The 16733-nt window shown below is 43.1% G+C and overlaps 1 protein-coding gene across 1 annotated transcript; it reads right to left on the bottom strand.

Moving 5' to 3' along the window:
* Positions 1-1502: 1502 nt before the first annotated feature.
* LOC311297877 (radial spoke head 1 homolog) lies at positions 1503-13238 on the bottom strand (the record flags this gene model as incomplete). Its single annotated transcript, XM_084420353.1, has 10 exons — positions 1503-1589; positions 2371-2442; positions 2846-2984; positions 3151-3241; positions 6084-6189; positions 6286-6399; positions 6484-6548; positions 10964-11101; positions 11303-11422; positions 13121-13238. The coding sequence occupies 10 exons, from the start codon at positions 13236-13238 to the stop codon at positions 1503-1505; spliced, it is 1050 nt and encodes a 349-aa protein (XP_084276479.1).
* Positions 13239-16733: the final 3495 nt, after the last annotated feature.

The raw sequence follows: 16733 nt of genomic DNA, 5'->3' as shown, positions 1-16733 counted from the left end.
TGTCTTCTGTCTCCAGCCCTCTGCCCGCTATATCCTCGGTCCTCCTCTACAAACAAGAGATCAAGATTAGCAACCAGCTAAGTTCCATATCCTGTACCAATTCTTCTACATTATACTCTACAGTCATCTCTTCTGTTCCACTCCGTGCCTCTGTTCAATAAAACCCAGTTTTGTATTACTCAACTGTCTGCTTCTCTCTATACCGTGACAGAAGACCAGACCACATGCAGAGTCTCACGGAGAGTCCCGCCTGGCCGATCCGTTCGCAGATCTTGTTCATGCAGTCCGCTTATCCCTGCAGCTGTCTACAGCGGAAAACCCACCTTCCATTCCCGCCGATGTCGTTCACGCTGCACGCCAGTCACTCCAGCACTCTTAACCCACTTCTTCATCCTCCTTCCCCCTACAGTGTTTCCTATACTTTGAGATGCAGTCTTGCCAGTTCACCAACGATCGTGCCAGAGTGGCTTTTGACATCTCATTGTTATCCGGATGCTAATTACAGTGGGCTCAGTCACTGTGGCAATCCAATGCCCTAGTTACCTCCTCACTGTCAGCCTTCCTCAGCCACTTCAAAGAAGTTTTTGGTCAAACCGCATCAGATTTATCAGTTCATGACCAGTTATTTAACCTTCGTCAAGCCAAAAACCCTGTCAGCACTTAAGCTCTTCAGTTTCGCACTCTTGCAGCCGCTAGTGGCTGGAATGAAACTGCACTTCTCACTGCCTTCTGTCAAGGACTCAACGCAGACATCCGTCAGCTAATGGTCGTGTATGATGACGCCATGGGAATTGAAAACTTCAATCAAAAAAACATCCAAGTTTCTCAATGTCTTACCGCCTGCTCTCTTCCAAATTCCGCTGCATGTCCTCCGCCCTCGGCACCATCAGTCGCCCTTCTAGCACCTGAACCCATGCAAGCGGATTCCTATCACCTAACCCATGCGGAGCATCAACGAAGAGTTCTGAATCAACTGTGCTTGTACTGTGGGTGAGAAGGTCACGTCATCACAGCCTGTCCCGTTCGACCACCACGCCCGGCGGTGAGTACTATTTAACTAAATTCTCTGTCCCGTACTATGGTGCATGTCCTAACCCCCCACACTTGTCTCAGCGCAAGCCCTCATCGACAGGTTCCGCAGGGAACTTCATCTCCACCCAACTCCTCCAAAAACTGAATGTTCAAAAGAAACGCTGCTCTCAGGATTTGAAAATCTACACCATCCAAGGAAAACCATTGGGCAGGGGTCGAATTCGGCACTACTCTCCCACTCTGACGCTCCGCATCGGGTGCCTGCACGGGACGCCCGTGGATGTCACAACACCAACCTCGCATCAAAAAACCGGAGAAATCCGTGTTTGTTTTGGTGATTTCAAATATCAACAGCTTGGTGTGAATGGGCCTTTACTGTGTAAATGCAATCCTGCAATCCTACAATCCAAAGATGTTTTATATCTAGAACTGGATGTGGACGTACCTGACGGGGCAGAATTCTTATTAGCTCAAACAGAAAACCCATTAAGTGCCTTAGGTTTCCACTTCAAGACGGTGGTTGAGGCAGGTTCAACTTCCTCTGCATCTCCTTCGTCCTGCTGTCAAAAGAATTAATTATGATTTGGCTTCACACACAAATTAATTTAATATAGACTTATTCTTATAGGTAGGGTACAACAGAGCTAAAATGAATAATCTCCATTTCCAAAATGCATGTTGATCCTAAAAAGGTATAATTTACACAAAATAATTTGTGTGAAAAGAATTAACAGAACATGCATATTTAAAAAACATACATGTAAAACATTTCAATAATTTAAAAAAATATATTTTTTTAATAATTCACTGGATGCAGTGTGCTCCTGAATTAAAACATTTCACACTGCATAGAGACAAACAGGTGTTTAGGACAGTACTGTGGTGGCTATTGTTGTATTTAAAAAAATCGAAATTCAAGCTCTGTTTTTTTTTTCCCACTACTGACTACAGTCTAAGGGAAAGAACATGGCATAAGACTTTCTCTTCATGGTCCTCTGTTGACATGCACCAGGCAACTGGCAAACTGCACTATTTAGAGGCACATTAACAATCTGAAAGTTGCCATAAAACCCTCATCTCCAAAGGCCAAAATGGCAGTAGAGAGGATCTGATGGCAGAAGAGAGAACACAACTTCAAGGCTTTCCCTTCCACTTCTTTTTCACAAGAGTCTTTAAAACAACTCTCTTAACAAGCCAAATAACAACAAAACAGTGGTAAGACTGAGAACAAAGAGAGGAACATTTTGTAACAATTACTGCAGATTTATGTGATCATGCTACCTGAAATACATTCTCATGATATTTAAAGACATCCTGTAAAACATTAAATAGACATACCTGATATATCTGGAGATACTCTCCATGCTGCTCACACCCAATGTCAAATACATACTTCCCTGGACCAGAGGGCTAGACAATAACAAGACAATAATTAGTAAGAAACACAGTGATCACTGTGTGAGAGAAGTGCAGATATCTTATTATATTAAAGTTAATATAGAGCAGGGTCCCTTAAATCCGGCCCTGTCCTGCAAAGTTCAGTTCAAACTCCCCTATCTGCAATTTTCCTGTACCCTTGATTAGCTTGTTCAGGTGTTTGACAGTAAAAGCTGTGTGAAACATTTTGTCAAACTTTTTTGGGTCTATTTATTTTGCTATTCTTTTCTTACTATACAGATAGTTGCATTTCATTATTGAATGTAGTACAGTTCGCCTCCCCACCCCCTGCTGTCCGCAACCCAATTTGAACAGATCTACAAACCATTTTCTACTACTCACCAGCTCAGAACCATAAATGCAGAGTAATACTTACATTATTATTGACAAAGTTGCCCTTATATCTGTTGTGGTTCAGATGGATGATCTCCCCGGCTGACTCCATTTTACCCATGATCCAGCTGCCCATGTACTGAGAACCTAAGTCATGATATTTGTATGTACCCTGCCCATGTCTAAGAGGGAAAAAGACAGACAATCCGATACTTTTATTAATAATCATAGTTTGCCATTCATTTTTAGTTGAACTGAAGATGTTATGAATACTGTTACAAATAATATTAATAGATTTGACCGGTTGCTGGATTAGATCAGTGGAAAAGAGAGCCGCATTTCAACTACCTTTGATGTTGCAGCCATTCACCATCATATGTGTCTCTGTTGGGGTATGTGTAAAAACCATGACCCTGTCTCTGGTCATCCAGCCAGCTTCCTGAGGAAGAGGAAGAAATATCACACATGAAGACTCAAAAAGGTTCAAAAAGTCAGAGACAACTAGTTACATTTCAGAATGTTTTTAAATACTAGTGCTGTCAAATCAATTTTAAATACTAGTGCTGTCAAATCGATTAATCATATATATATATGAAAAAGCCTCTAAGTGCCATCAGAAATTTTCTTCTAGAATGATCATTTTTATCAAGCTCGTATATTTAAGTTCAATAATTTCACTTAAATGGCAATGCAAATTACCTATTAATTGTCATTTAAGTGAAATTACTTAACTTCAATATATAAAGTTAAAGGGATAGTTCACCCAAAAATGAAAATTCTGTCATCATTTACTCACCCTCAAGTTGTTCCAAACCTGTATGAGTTTCTTTGTTCTGCTGAACACAAAGGAAGATATTTGGAAGAATGTTTTAATCAAACAGATCTCGGTCCCCACTGACTTCCATAGTAGGAAAAAATATATACTATGGAAGTCAATGGGGACCGAGATCTGTTTGGTTACAAACATTCTTCCAAATATCTTCCTTTGTGTTCAGCAGAACAAAGAAACTCATACAGGTTTGGAACAACTTGAGGGTGAGTAAACGATGATAGAATTTTCATTTTTGGGTGAACTATCCCTTTAAGTAATTTCACTTAAATGACAATTAATAGGTAATTTGCATTGCCATTTAAAGGGATGGTTCACCCAAAAATGAAAATTCTGTCAGTAATCACTCACCCTCATGTTGTTCCAGCCCCGTAAGACCTTCGTTCATCTTCGGAACACAAATTAAGATATTTTTGATTAAATCTGAGAGCTGGATCACTCCTCCATAGGCTTCTATGGGATTGAAACTTGCCGGCCCAGAAAAGTTATTAAAAGACATCGTTAAAATAGTCCAAGTGACTACAGTTGCTCAATCTTAAGTTTATCAAGCGACGAGAATACTTTTTGTGCGCAAAAAGTAAACAAAAATAACGACTTTATTCAACTATTCATTTCCTTCTCTGTGGGCCTCAAGTGAGTTCACGTAGTGTAACAGCGCAGCGCTTCTGTGTTGTACATCACACGTAGGCTCACTATTGGCCGACGCTGGTCATGTGTGTGATGCGTGTGACGTACAACACAGAAGCGCTGCGCTGTTTTACTACGTGAACTCACTCGAGGCCCAGAGAGAAGGAAATTAATAGTTGAATAAAGTCGTGTTTTTTTGTGTTTTTTTGCGCACAAAAAGTATTCTCGTCGCTTGATAAATGACTATTTTAACGATGTCTTTAATAACTTTTCTGGGCCAGCAAGTTTCAGTCCCTTATGGAGGAGTGATCCAGCTCTCAGATTTAATAAAAAATATCTTAATTTGTGTTCCGAAGATGAACGAAGGTCTTACGGGGTTGGAACAACATGAGGGTGAGTAATTACTGACAGAATTTTCATTTTTGGGTGAACTATCCCTTTAAGTGAAATTATTGAACTTAAATATACGAGCTTGATAAAAATTATCATTCTACACTTTAAAAACTAAAGGACTCTCAAACATCCTGTCGGATACTCAAGGAACTTCAAAATGTAATTTAAGTGCCACAAAGATCTTTCTCCTATAGTAGGGCTACTGGAGGAGCATTGACAATCTTTGAGGTTCTTGCTGGAACTTATGGGATCCTTTAAGCACTTTGTATTTAGTTCTGAGGTTCTGGAGTCACCTTTTCATTACCATGAGACCTCAAAGTGCTTTGGGGGAAAATAGAGGAACTTGAATGCGATAAAAGGGTTATTGGAAGATCTTTTAACATTTAAGTGGTTCCTGGAAGCTCTCTTATGTTAAAGCCAGCATCTGGAGGATCCCAATGGTTCAGTGAGGCCAGAATAAGATTATTATTATCCTATTATTATAGGCTACTTAAGTTTGATTCAGTATACATACCCAGGTGAAAAAGACGTACTATTAAATGTATTAAAAATGTACTTGAGTGTGTTTTTAGTAGGCCTACAATACAAATATACTTTAATGCATTTTTAATACATTTAGCAGTAGCCTACGTCTTTCACCTGGGTAGCTTACATTTATTTAGTATAGGCCTATTTTATTGATTAATTTAAACAACAACAGTGAATAATAATAATATTAATAATATGAAGAAGAAGAACCAGGAGGAGAAAAGTTTTATTCTGTCACGAAACTGCTGCTATTCCTCTGCTGTCGTCGCTTCAGTGATGCTCGCGTGCAACAAATCTCAGCTGATCGTCATCGGGTTTGAAAGTAACGGCTCCACTCTCATCAAAGCTACCGCTGTTTGTTCGGCTCTCCATTACAAGGTTTGTAAACTCGCCAAATAAATATAAATACAGAGTCTACTCACTATATATTCAAACACACACATATATATATATATATATATATATATATATATATATATATATATATATATCAACTAAATCTATTATACATTACTACGTTTTTAGTGTTTACCACTCGTTTATTGCACAGTATCTGGTATGAAGGTTTTAGCCGTGATGCTAACTACGTTGATCTAATGAACAAATTTAAATTACTGACTTATTGTCTTAGATTGATTTAGTCATTCAATTCAACATATTCTGTACAACTGTGTCTTCAAATTGCTGATATAGCCTAACTAATTTAGCAGATTCCTGCTGTCGTTGTTGGCGTTTGTTATGTATAACAAAAGCAGGTTAATATAGTTTGGTCTGTTTTTGTTTAGCCTATGGAAGTTTAACGTTTTGAATGGAATTATGGAAATAAATAAACTTGTCCATGATATTCAAATTTTTTGGAAAGGGTCTGTAAGTTACTTGAGAGATAATATAATGTAAGATTTACCTTCATATTTGGAGCCATCTGGGTAATAAAATATGCCTTGTCCATGTTTTAAACCCATGCACCATTCTCCAATGTATCTGGCCCCATTCTTGAACTTATATGTGCCCTGAAATACAGACAACACAAGGTTTATCAAATCTTTCCTTTGTTTATGAGAACAGAAACTGCATAACAGTGTTTTGTGAGGGACATGATCTCTTGCCTGGCCAGATCTCTTGCCGTTTTCATATGCTCCTTGGTAAGTGTCTCCATTAGGCAGGACAGCTTTGCCCTGTCCGTGTCTCTCCCCAGCTTCATTTCTGTCTCCCTCATACTCCTTCAACACAGAGCGGTTAACTGTTACTGTCATTTCTACGGTGAACACACTGCGAACTGAGAATAAACTGTGACAAAGACTCACCCCCAGAGAGCTCTTTTCAAGAGAGACCTTTTCAAACTCCTTTTCAGGCTCTTCAGAGTAAACGTCTGACATGATAAACTTGAGTTTAATGAACGGATAAGAGGGAACAACTCAGTAAACGCTGCAGTTCAAGTCTGTTTACTGTTACTATAGCAATGCCGCCTGAAGCTAGGTTTATACTCACGTCACGAGCGCGAAGGTGGCGCGGCAAAAATTACGTTGGCGGTGTGGGCGGCCGTCAAATTTTTTACATGACCGGTTGATAGAAAAGGAGGTGGTTGTTGATGGTTTTGCTTTTACTTCACAACATATTTTATTTGGAATTCCCAAAGACTGCTGTGTTCATTTTTATTTGATTAATAAGATTGTAATAATGGCAAAATATTTAATTCACAAATGTAGATTTTTTAAATTCCCTCCCACTAGGCCTACTTGTTGTGTTCAAAAATGATTTAAAGTGTTTTTCTAGAGCCCTTGAGTGCGATGAAGCTGCTTGACCTTTTGATTTCATATGATTTGGTGTGATATTGCCCCTTAAATTTTTTTTTTTTTTACCCTAAGTTCATGTAAGATATGATTTCATATATGTAGGCCTATTTATTCTATTTATTGTCCTTTTTAAGTAATTCTTTGGTTAAACTGTGTTGAGCCTTTCATTCAAATTTTTTACGTACTGTAGAATGAATACATTTGCCTTGGTTGTATGAATAATTTTGTATTCAATTAAAAAAAATAAAAAACTCTTTTTTTTTTACAGGACTGTGTCCCCTAGGGGCTCCGTGCAACATCAGGGTGAAAATAATAATGACAGAAGTATTCCTTGATGATTTTTTTTACAAATATGCTAACTATTTTTGTATACTGAAATGTTTACTTTATTTTTTGCAGTTTTTACTTTATGAATTATACAAATATTTAGAAATGATTTATCTTTGTGTGTGACAAGGTTAACTTATTAGTATTTATTAGTACTAACATTATTTATATACTATTATAATATTTATTAATATTTTGAATAAGCTTTTTTTGTTTTATATTTTCACTTTTGATTTTGTTGTGCTTCTGTCATTCTTGTTAGCATTTTTTAAATATTTCTATTTAGCTTTATTCTCATTTCAGTTTTAGTTTGTAATTTTATTTTAGTACTTCACTTTCTAATTTTCTTGACTGAATATGTATATTTTATCTTATTTCAGCTTTATTTCAATTAATGAAAGCGATTTTTAATATAGATTTAGTATTAGTTAATAACAACACTGGTGTGTGATCATGTGTTTTTCTAGTAAAATCACAGACGGAGTTTCACATTTTTGTCAGATGCTTTTCCATGCATTTTGCCTTCAGCTGCAGCTCTCGTGTCAAAGGAAGGATTAAACGAAGGCCTTGATTCCAAACCTGTGCAGTTTTCCCAGTCCACATTTCACTTCTGCACATTCATCACGATCGCTGTAATTTATAATGTCTGTTCTGACACTGCACAGAACATGATATATGAGCATTCACAGGAGTTTGCTTCTAAATAACTGGCTTGCTATACGAAAAGTAAGAAGCATGACTGCTGATGTTTTTATCCTTGGTCTAGCCTGCTGGACTGTGGTTTTGGAAAGTGAGCATAATGCCAAGGGGTGGGTATACCGAACTTGTCTGAGGAAAGTAAAATGGAGCACTCCAAATCACTGACTATCCGGTTCGAGGATTTCACACAGGACAGACTGCAGTTGCATGCGTGTGTGAGAACAGCCCACCCAAGCTCCTTAGGGAGAAAGCTTATGAATATAAGAGTGGCTTTTGTTTTCTGCAGGACATTAATTCTACACACATTAATTCTACTGCTTTGCAAAACATTCTCTAATCCAGTCTTCAGCTTATGTTTGTTTACTGAATTTGCTGTATTGGATCAGAGGTGCCTCTTTGTTTATTAGAGTTTCTTTGCTTTCTATAGACCTTATGCACCAGAGAAACAAGGGCGCCGCCATCTTTGGAAAATTGTCTTTTAACTTCCGTTTTGCGGTCGCTCTGTATATTTATATGGCATTTCTGTCCAGGAGTAATTAGCTTTTTAAGTGGATTTACTTAATGTAAAGTTAACGAAAGTTATCATGAGGACTGTAATGTTTAAAGCAGATGACTTAACAAATGTAAATCGACCGGGAAGATTTTAAAACGAGCCGTTCATTAATAAACACGCAAAACGCTGTGAAAATACAGACCGGAAGTCAAAAGACAATGAGCGCAGCGCTGAAAAGGGGCGGAGCTACATAAGGTCTATAAGAACCATCAGTTTATGTTCTACAGCTGATATGTTGATAAGTTCCCACTCTGGTCTAACCTCTCCTTTTTGGAAATCAATGATGAATACTGTACACTCAAAAAAATGCTGGGTTGTTTCTGTAAACAAATTGTTGGGTTGATTGTGCTGGGTCAAAAAGTTGGGTTGTTTGGGGTACTGTAAACACATTATTGGGTTGCTCATGCTGGGTCAAATGAGTTGTAAGGGGGTCATTCACAAATAAACCGCTGGTTGGGTTATTTTGACCCAGCAACTGGTTACTTTTTTCATTCTTTGCGGAACTTTCTGGATTCGAGGAGCAAGCCACTCGGAGCAGGCAGTGTTTTATGGTAAGTTAATATGAATGTTTACCTATATTTTTAATAAGTTGTGGTGGTATCAGCAAGCTAATTTCACTGTTCAGCATACAGTCTTTGATGTGGAAGTGTGAGGGGTAACGTATTTATTCTGTGAAACATTAAATAGCCACAGCTAGCCGGTTAGAATTTTTGACAAATGCCGCATCGTTAAATCCTTAGTTGCAATTAAACCAGCTATATATGCAGCCTTTTTGAAATATGCAGTTTAAATTCTAAATTCATCATGTAATTATCGTAGGCCTATTCATTGTGGACGTTGCATATTTAAAAGTGAGAAAACGTACTCGGTTACTAACGTAACCTCGGTTCTCTCTAGAGAGGAAACGAGTACTGCGTAAGTCTTACGCTAGGAGAAAATCTCTTTTCCGCGAGATACTGAAGCCAAAAAATTATCCTTAATTTTGAAATAATGTAAAACGCGTTGCGGCAGCATGCAGACATAGGCGAGACGGCTCGCGCGCCTATTGGCTGCCCTGCGGCAACTGCAGCAGCCTATCGACAAGGCCCTTCGTGACGTCAGCTCCAATGGGGGCGCTTCGCGCCCAATACGTCACATCCCGCCAAGACGGGCGTGGCCTAGGGCTAATAAATATAGCTTCGAGAGGCTAGCTTACCGGTTTTTCATCGCCGAAGTGAACCAGAACGTGTGCAGGCACGGCAAGATACGCAGTACTCGTTTCCTCTCTAGAGAGAACCGAGGTTACGTTAGTAACCGAGTACGTTCTCTCACGAGAGGTACTCTCGTACTGCGTAAGTCTTACGCTAGGGGAAACAGTGTAAAACGCCGTGCATGCTAAGATCCAGCACCAAGTCCCAAAGGGCAAGTGCCCGGGCTCATATAGTACATGGTCGTAAGGGACTCACAGAGAGTCCAGGAAAGAGTGGCTAGAATAGCATCATTCCTGTAATAATATAACATCCTATAAGGAGTAATTATACTGATGATGTTTCGCACAGTCAGGACTGACGAATATAGTGGGTCTTACACACTGCCCATAGAGCTGCGCGATCAATAAGCGAGCGTTTGCTCAAGCAGTTTCAGTATTCTGGGCCGAACACATCGGGGCAGACAGTACCGATTTTAGACTGAAAGCAGCTTAGCCTGCAAGGCGGGAACCTCTAGGTTATAAAACCTTATAAATGTAGACGGGGAGGCCCAGCCTGCCGCAATACAGATATATTGCAAGGCAATCCCACTAGACCAAGCCCACGACGAGGCCACGCCTCACGTGGAGTGCGCTCTGACACATAATGGGCACTTGTAAGCCCTTAGAGGTATAAGCCAGCGCTATAGCATCGACTATCCATCTGGATAGGCTCTGTTTCGACACGGCAAGTCCCTTGGAACGTCCGTAGAGTGAAACAAAGAGCTGCTCTGTCTGTCTGAAAACAGACGTGCGAGACACATAAGCCCTTAATGCCCTGACCGGGCAAAGGAAGCTGGCATCCTTTTCCTCGTTAGAGGCCGGCAGGGCAGACAGGGAAATCACCTGGGCCCTGAACGGTGTGTTGAGGGACTGAGGAACGTACCCGTGCCTTGGTTTGAGTATGACTTTCGAGTCATTTGGCCCAAACTCCATACATGTCGCGCTCACTGAGAGCGCATGTAAGTCCCCAATGCGCTTTACTGAAGCGAGAGCCAGAAGAAACACTGTTTTGAAAGACAAGTGTTTAATATCTATTGATTGTATTGGCTCAAATGGGGCACTTTTCATGGCCTCCAAGACCGTAGAAAGGTCCCATATGGGAACTGAGGGAGGTCTGGGAGGATTTAACCTCTTAGCTCCCCTAAGGAAGCGAATGACCAGATCGTTCCTTCCCAGTGACTGACCCAGCATTGGTTTAGAAAACGCTGCTATAGCCGCCACATAGACTTTGAGCGTGGATGGGGCTCTACCCTCATCCAGTAGCTCTTGTAGGAAGGAGAGAACCTCCGTTACTCCACAGTCCAGGGGTGAGAAGCCACGTGCTGTGCACCAGCTAGAGAGCACAGACCATTTTGAGGAATAGAGCCGTCTCGTAGAAGGGGCTCTAGCCTGCACGATCGTGTTTAACACTCCCTCTGGGAGATCAGTGGGTACCCATTGATGGCCCACGCATGTAGGGACCAAAGCTCTGGGCGAGGATGCCAGATCGAGCCCCTGGCTTGAGAGAGAAGGTCCCTCCTCACTGGTATTGGCCATGGGGCAGCGCTCGTCAGCTGCATCAGAACTGGGAACCAGGCCTGGTTCTTCCAGAACGGAGCCACTAGTAGCACTGAGCATCCGTTCTCCCTGACCCGCTCTAATACCTGAGGTAGGAGCGCGACGGGGGGAAAAGCATAGAGCAGGCAGCGGGGCCAGAGCATCCCTGCTCTTGGAGAAAAACTCCGGACAGTGAGCGTTTTCTTGAGACGCAAACAGGTCTATTTTCGCTCTGCCGAATGTCTCCCACAGTAGTTGAACTGTCTGTGGATGCAGAGACCATTCTCCTGCTGGAACATAGTTCCTGGACAGTCTGTCTGGTCCCACATTCAGGTGGCCAGGCACGTGCGCTGCTCTGAGCGAGCGCACATTGTGCTGAGCCCATACCAGGAGGCGTTTCGTTAACCTGTAAAGGTTTCGGGATGTGATGCCTCCCTGGCGATTTATATAGGCTACCACTGACATGTTGTCCGAGCGGACCAAGACGTGGTGTCCTGCTATCTGGGGACAAAAGCGCCTCAGCGCGTTGTCGACTGCCATCATTTCCAGGCAGTTTATGTGCAGGAGCTTTTCCTGCTCTGACCACTGGCCGAAGAGCGGTCTGCCCTCGAGCAGCGCTCCCCATCCCGAGGTGGAGGCGTCCGTAGACACCACCTTCACACTCGAGGAAGTCCCCAGGCTTACACCTGACTGGTACCAGTCGGTCGCTCTCCAAGGTATCAGTGCTGAAATGCATTTCTGATCGACCTTGAGGCGAAAGAGGCCAGCAGTCCATGCTCGACACGGCACTCGCGCTTGTAGCCATAACTGCAGCGGGCGCATGCGAAGCAGACCCAGCTGAAGAACTGCCGATGCTGCTGCCATGAGACCCAGCATCCTTTGAAACTTTTTGAGCGGGACTATAGCGCCGCGGCGGAAGGTTTCCGTCATGCGCTGAATAGCCAGTCTGCGCTGCGGCGATAGTTGAGCTGACATGGACAGCGAGTCCAGTTCTGTGCCCAGAAAAGATATTCTCTGACTGGGAGACAGTGAACTTTTCGCCCAATTGACTTTGAGACCCAGATTCTCGAGATGCTCGAGTAAAATGGTTCTGTGTTCTATGAGCTCTGAGTGTGACTGAGCTAGAACCAGCCAATCGTCCAAGTAGTTCAAAACTCGCATTCCCCGAAGTTTCAGGGGAGCGAGGGCTGCGTTCATGCACATCGTGAATGTACGGGGTGCTAAAGACAGGCCAAACGGTAGGACTGTGTACTGATATGCCTGGCCCTCGAAGGCGAATCTCAAAAATTGCCTGTGACGTGATGCTATTTGTATTTGAAAATACGCGTCCTTCAGATCTATTGACACAAACCAATCCCCGTGTTGCGAGAGGATTTTCTTGGTCGTGAGCATTCTGAACCGGCGTTTTGAAAGCGCTTTGTTCAGCTGTCTTAGATCTAGAATGGGTCTGAGACCCCCGTCTTTTTTCGGAACCAGAAAATATCTGCTGTATAGCCCCCCTTCGCTCTGAGCTTGAGATAAAGGCTCTATGGCCCCTTTGCTCAACAGTTTCGCTATTTCGGCACGAAGTAGATGTGCTACTTCCTTTTCTACCGTGGTTTCGATTCGCGCCGCGCAACGGCGGGGGCATCGAGCAAACTGTAGCGAATAGCCTCTTTCTATAATGTTCAGCACCCATTCTGATACCCCGGGAAGCTTTGCCCACGCATTTGCATGTATAGCTAGGGGTTGAATGAGATCTGAGCTCTGGCCGTGACATAGTAGCGGCCGGAGAGCATCGGTATGCTGTAATATAGACACCGCACTTGCAGCGTTCGAGGCGGGGGGTGCGCTGATAACAGCGGGCGGTTCGCCCTCGCTCGACTCTCTCATGGCGGGTAGCTGAGAGATGACGAGCGGGAGGGAGACCGTGGGATTCGTCATGTCTGTGAGTGAATGTGGGCGCGAGACAGCGGGCACATTTGCACTGAAAACACCGTCGGCCTGAGCCGGCTGTATGTGTGTTGGTTTCGTTTTTACAGAAACCGAGAGACATGCAGTGTGTAGTGTTTGTGGGCACTGGGACGTGGGCACGTTTACTACATTTTGTGCGCAACCGACATAAGTCGATTTTATGTGCGCGAGCCCTGTGGGGCGGGCTGTGTCTGTGTGTAGGAATGGGCACTGGGCAGTGGGCATTTTTACTACACTCATACACCATCGGCCGTGGCCGGAACACCAGAAAGTACACTCTTTATGGGATTTATCTGGGTCGCCGTAAAAACGGCGTTTGTGTGCAGGCAAGCGGGCAGTGTAACCGACTTGTTTACTGCAGAATACACTGGGACAGTCGCATGTAATGGAACTGAACGAGCGAGAAGTTTTGGTGGAAATCCGGCCGCAGCGGGACTTGAACACCGTCGTTTTCCCAGGCGGGCTAGGAAGACTTTGAGGCCTCGGGCTTTATCTCAATCCTCGGCCGGGGCCCACGCGGCGGGGGGCGGCGGCCGGCAGAGCGAGAGCGCGGTCTCTGGTCCCGGGCCTGTCGACGCTGTGAGGCGGCGGCGGGAGGCTGCGGCTGTGAGCTGCGAGCAGACGGCTGTTTAGAGCGGAAGCTAGAGCGCTTCGGCAGAAAGTGCTTCATGGCCTGCGACGTCTTTTGTACCTCAGCGAATCTGTCCGCGAAATCCTTGACGGACGATCCAAAGAGGCCAGGACGGGGGCGTCGAGAAACACAGAGCGCTCCGAGTCCGGCATCTCCGAGAGTGTCAGCCAGAGGTGTCTCTCAGCAACGGTGAGAGAGGCCATGTTCCGCCCTATGGCCTGTGCAGCGGATTTAGTAGCGCGGAGAGCGAGATCCGTAGCGCTTCTCAGATCCGGCACGCTGATAGCTTCCACGCCTTCCTCGTCCAGCTTTCGGAGAAGGTTGGCTTGGAAGATTTGAAGTGTGGCCATAGTGTGCAGCGCTGATGCAGCCTGCCCAGCGGCGGTGTAAGCGCGACTGTGCAGGGTAGATGTAGCACGGCAGGCTTATGATGGTAGTGCCGTCTTAGCGCGCCGTCCAGCAGAGGGCGGGCAAAGATGGGCTGCTACTGCCTCTTCCTTTCCACTTGTGTAATCAACAGGTGAGGACCAACATGGTTGAATATTTACAAAATGCCCGGTATGCCCGATGGCCAGTCCAGCCCTGATTTCACCCACTGGTTGGGTCAAATGAATGACCCAGAAATATGGGTTAAATGGTAAAACCCAGCACTTGGGTCAAACCAACCCAGCGCGTGTTCTGTCCAATAGTGACCCAGTGGTGTGGTTAAGGTTGGGTTATTTTTTAACCCAGCAGTTTTTAGAGTGTAATATAATGAAAGACCAAGACTACTGTACTTGTCAGACTGTTTACTCCAGGAACATATCTCAGGGTATAGGTTTATTTTTTTTAATTCAAAGTCTATATAGACCATAGACTGTAAAAAAATATGGACGTAGTGTCCGTGACGTCACCCGTAGGTTTCTGAAGAGCATTTTTGAAGCCTAAAGTAGGCGGAGCCGGCCGTCGCCATCTTGGCCTTGCGTCACTCCCGGAAAACAGAAAATGGGCAAAGAGGCGGGGCGTGACGGGCTTTGGTGGAGCTGAGGAACCTAGCCATATAGATATGAGGCTGGCTATCTGAAATCACTAGCTCGAGCCTCGACGTGATCGAGTTAGCTGATTATGTAAAGCCAATTAAAAGTTCCTATTTTTGCCCTTCGAAATATTATAATAGTTAAAAGACATGGCTACAAGTGAGACTGTGTATTGTGATTCTGTACTATTCTGCTAGTTGAAAATGTATTATGCACTAATATTACTTCGAGAGTGTGTGTGTGACAGTGATTTATGTGCATACATGTCAGTCACTCTTTCTTATGGTCCGTCAGCGCGGCATCGTTCAAGTTCGTAGAGAGCTTATTCAGTCCATTTTAAATTCTGATTTTGGCCGCCTCTCAAATGGGTTAAACCATAGATATATTGCCTTTGAAGTGCAAGTAAATGCGCTAGAAAATCCGCGCTCATTCATGTGCATTTATAGCACGGACGGAGAAAGCGCCGACGCCTGCAGGATTTCATCTGACAGCATAAACATAATAATCCATCTGTTCCGTGAGAGCAGAACGAACGAGCCTTTATTGACGTTTTTAAATTTGAAAACTCCAAAAAGCAACGAAATTGCCAGACATCCATTAGTGCATGTTCACAGAGGAAAACAACTGAAATACAGCGCTGGTTGTTCTCTCGAACGATACTCGACGACAACGACGGACTCCAAAGATATGGGCTTTGTACCCAAGTAATGGGTGTATTAAATTGTATGAAATAATCCCGAAAAAAAGCACAAACACTGCAGAGAAGGCAAGTTCAGCAGCTAACATTTACTGAGGTGAAGTGACGGCTAGTAATAACAGCAGACAAACGGCTAGCATTGACATCAGCGACAACCCACCTGTCACTCAAGTGGCCACACCCTTAAATTTAAATATTAATCAACTAAACGGATGAATTATAAAAAAATGCACCCTCCTCACAGTTGTTATGAAGGGCAAAATTAGCTGTATAGACCAAAGCCACATAGAGATCCAGGCTGTAAACATGTTTTTTTCTGCTGTAAAGTTGGTAATTTTAACATGGGGGAGATACAGATTTGACTCACTTCTGCAGCCAGCCCAAGCGGCCAGTCAATGAATTGCAGTTTAACTCACTTCCGTGTTGGTTTCAAGAGATGGGGAGGTTGCCGCTTGGTATAGACGCATACATTGAAGCTATTGAACATTTACACCTTTATTTCCCACGAAAAAAATTGTGTATCATTTAGGCTACACCGAATAATACACGCAAAAAAAATGCTGGGTTGTTTCTGTAAACAAATTGTTGGGTTGATTGTGCTGGGTCAAAATGTTGGGTTGTTTGGGGTACTGTAAACACATTATTGAGTTGCTAATGCTGGGTCAAATGAGTTGTAAGGGGGCTATTCACAAATAAACAGCTGGTTGGGTTATTTTGACCCAGCAACTGGTTTATTCTTTGCGGAACTTTCTGGATCTTCACTTCAAACTCGAGGAGCACGCCACACTGGAGCAGGCAGTGTTTTATGGTAAGTTAATAATGTTTACCTATATTTTTAAAAAGTTGTGGTAACAGCAAGCTATTTTCACTATTCAACATACAGTCTTTGATATGGAAGTGTGAGGGGTAACGTATTTATTCTGTGAAACCTAAATAGCCACAGCTAGCCGGTTAGATTTTTTTTTTTTTTACAAAATGCCGCATCATTAAAACCTTAATTGTAAACCAGCTAAGCCTATTTCAGCAGCCTTTTTGAAATATGCAGTTTAAATTGTAAATTCATCACGTAATTATCGTATTCATTGTGGACGTTGTGTATTTAAAGGTCCCGTTTTTCCTGT

This window comes from Rutilus rutilus, assembly GCF_951802725.1.
Source record: "Rutilus rutilus genome assembly, chromosome: 10".
NCBI classification, from domain to species: domain Eukaryota; kingdom Metazoa; phylum Chordata; class Actinopteri; order Cypriniformes; family Leuciscidae; genus Rutilus; species Rutilus rutilus.
Note: the sequence above shows the minus strand (reverse complement) of the source record. Positions and strands in the feature narration are given on the sequence as shown.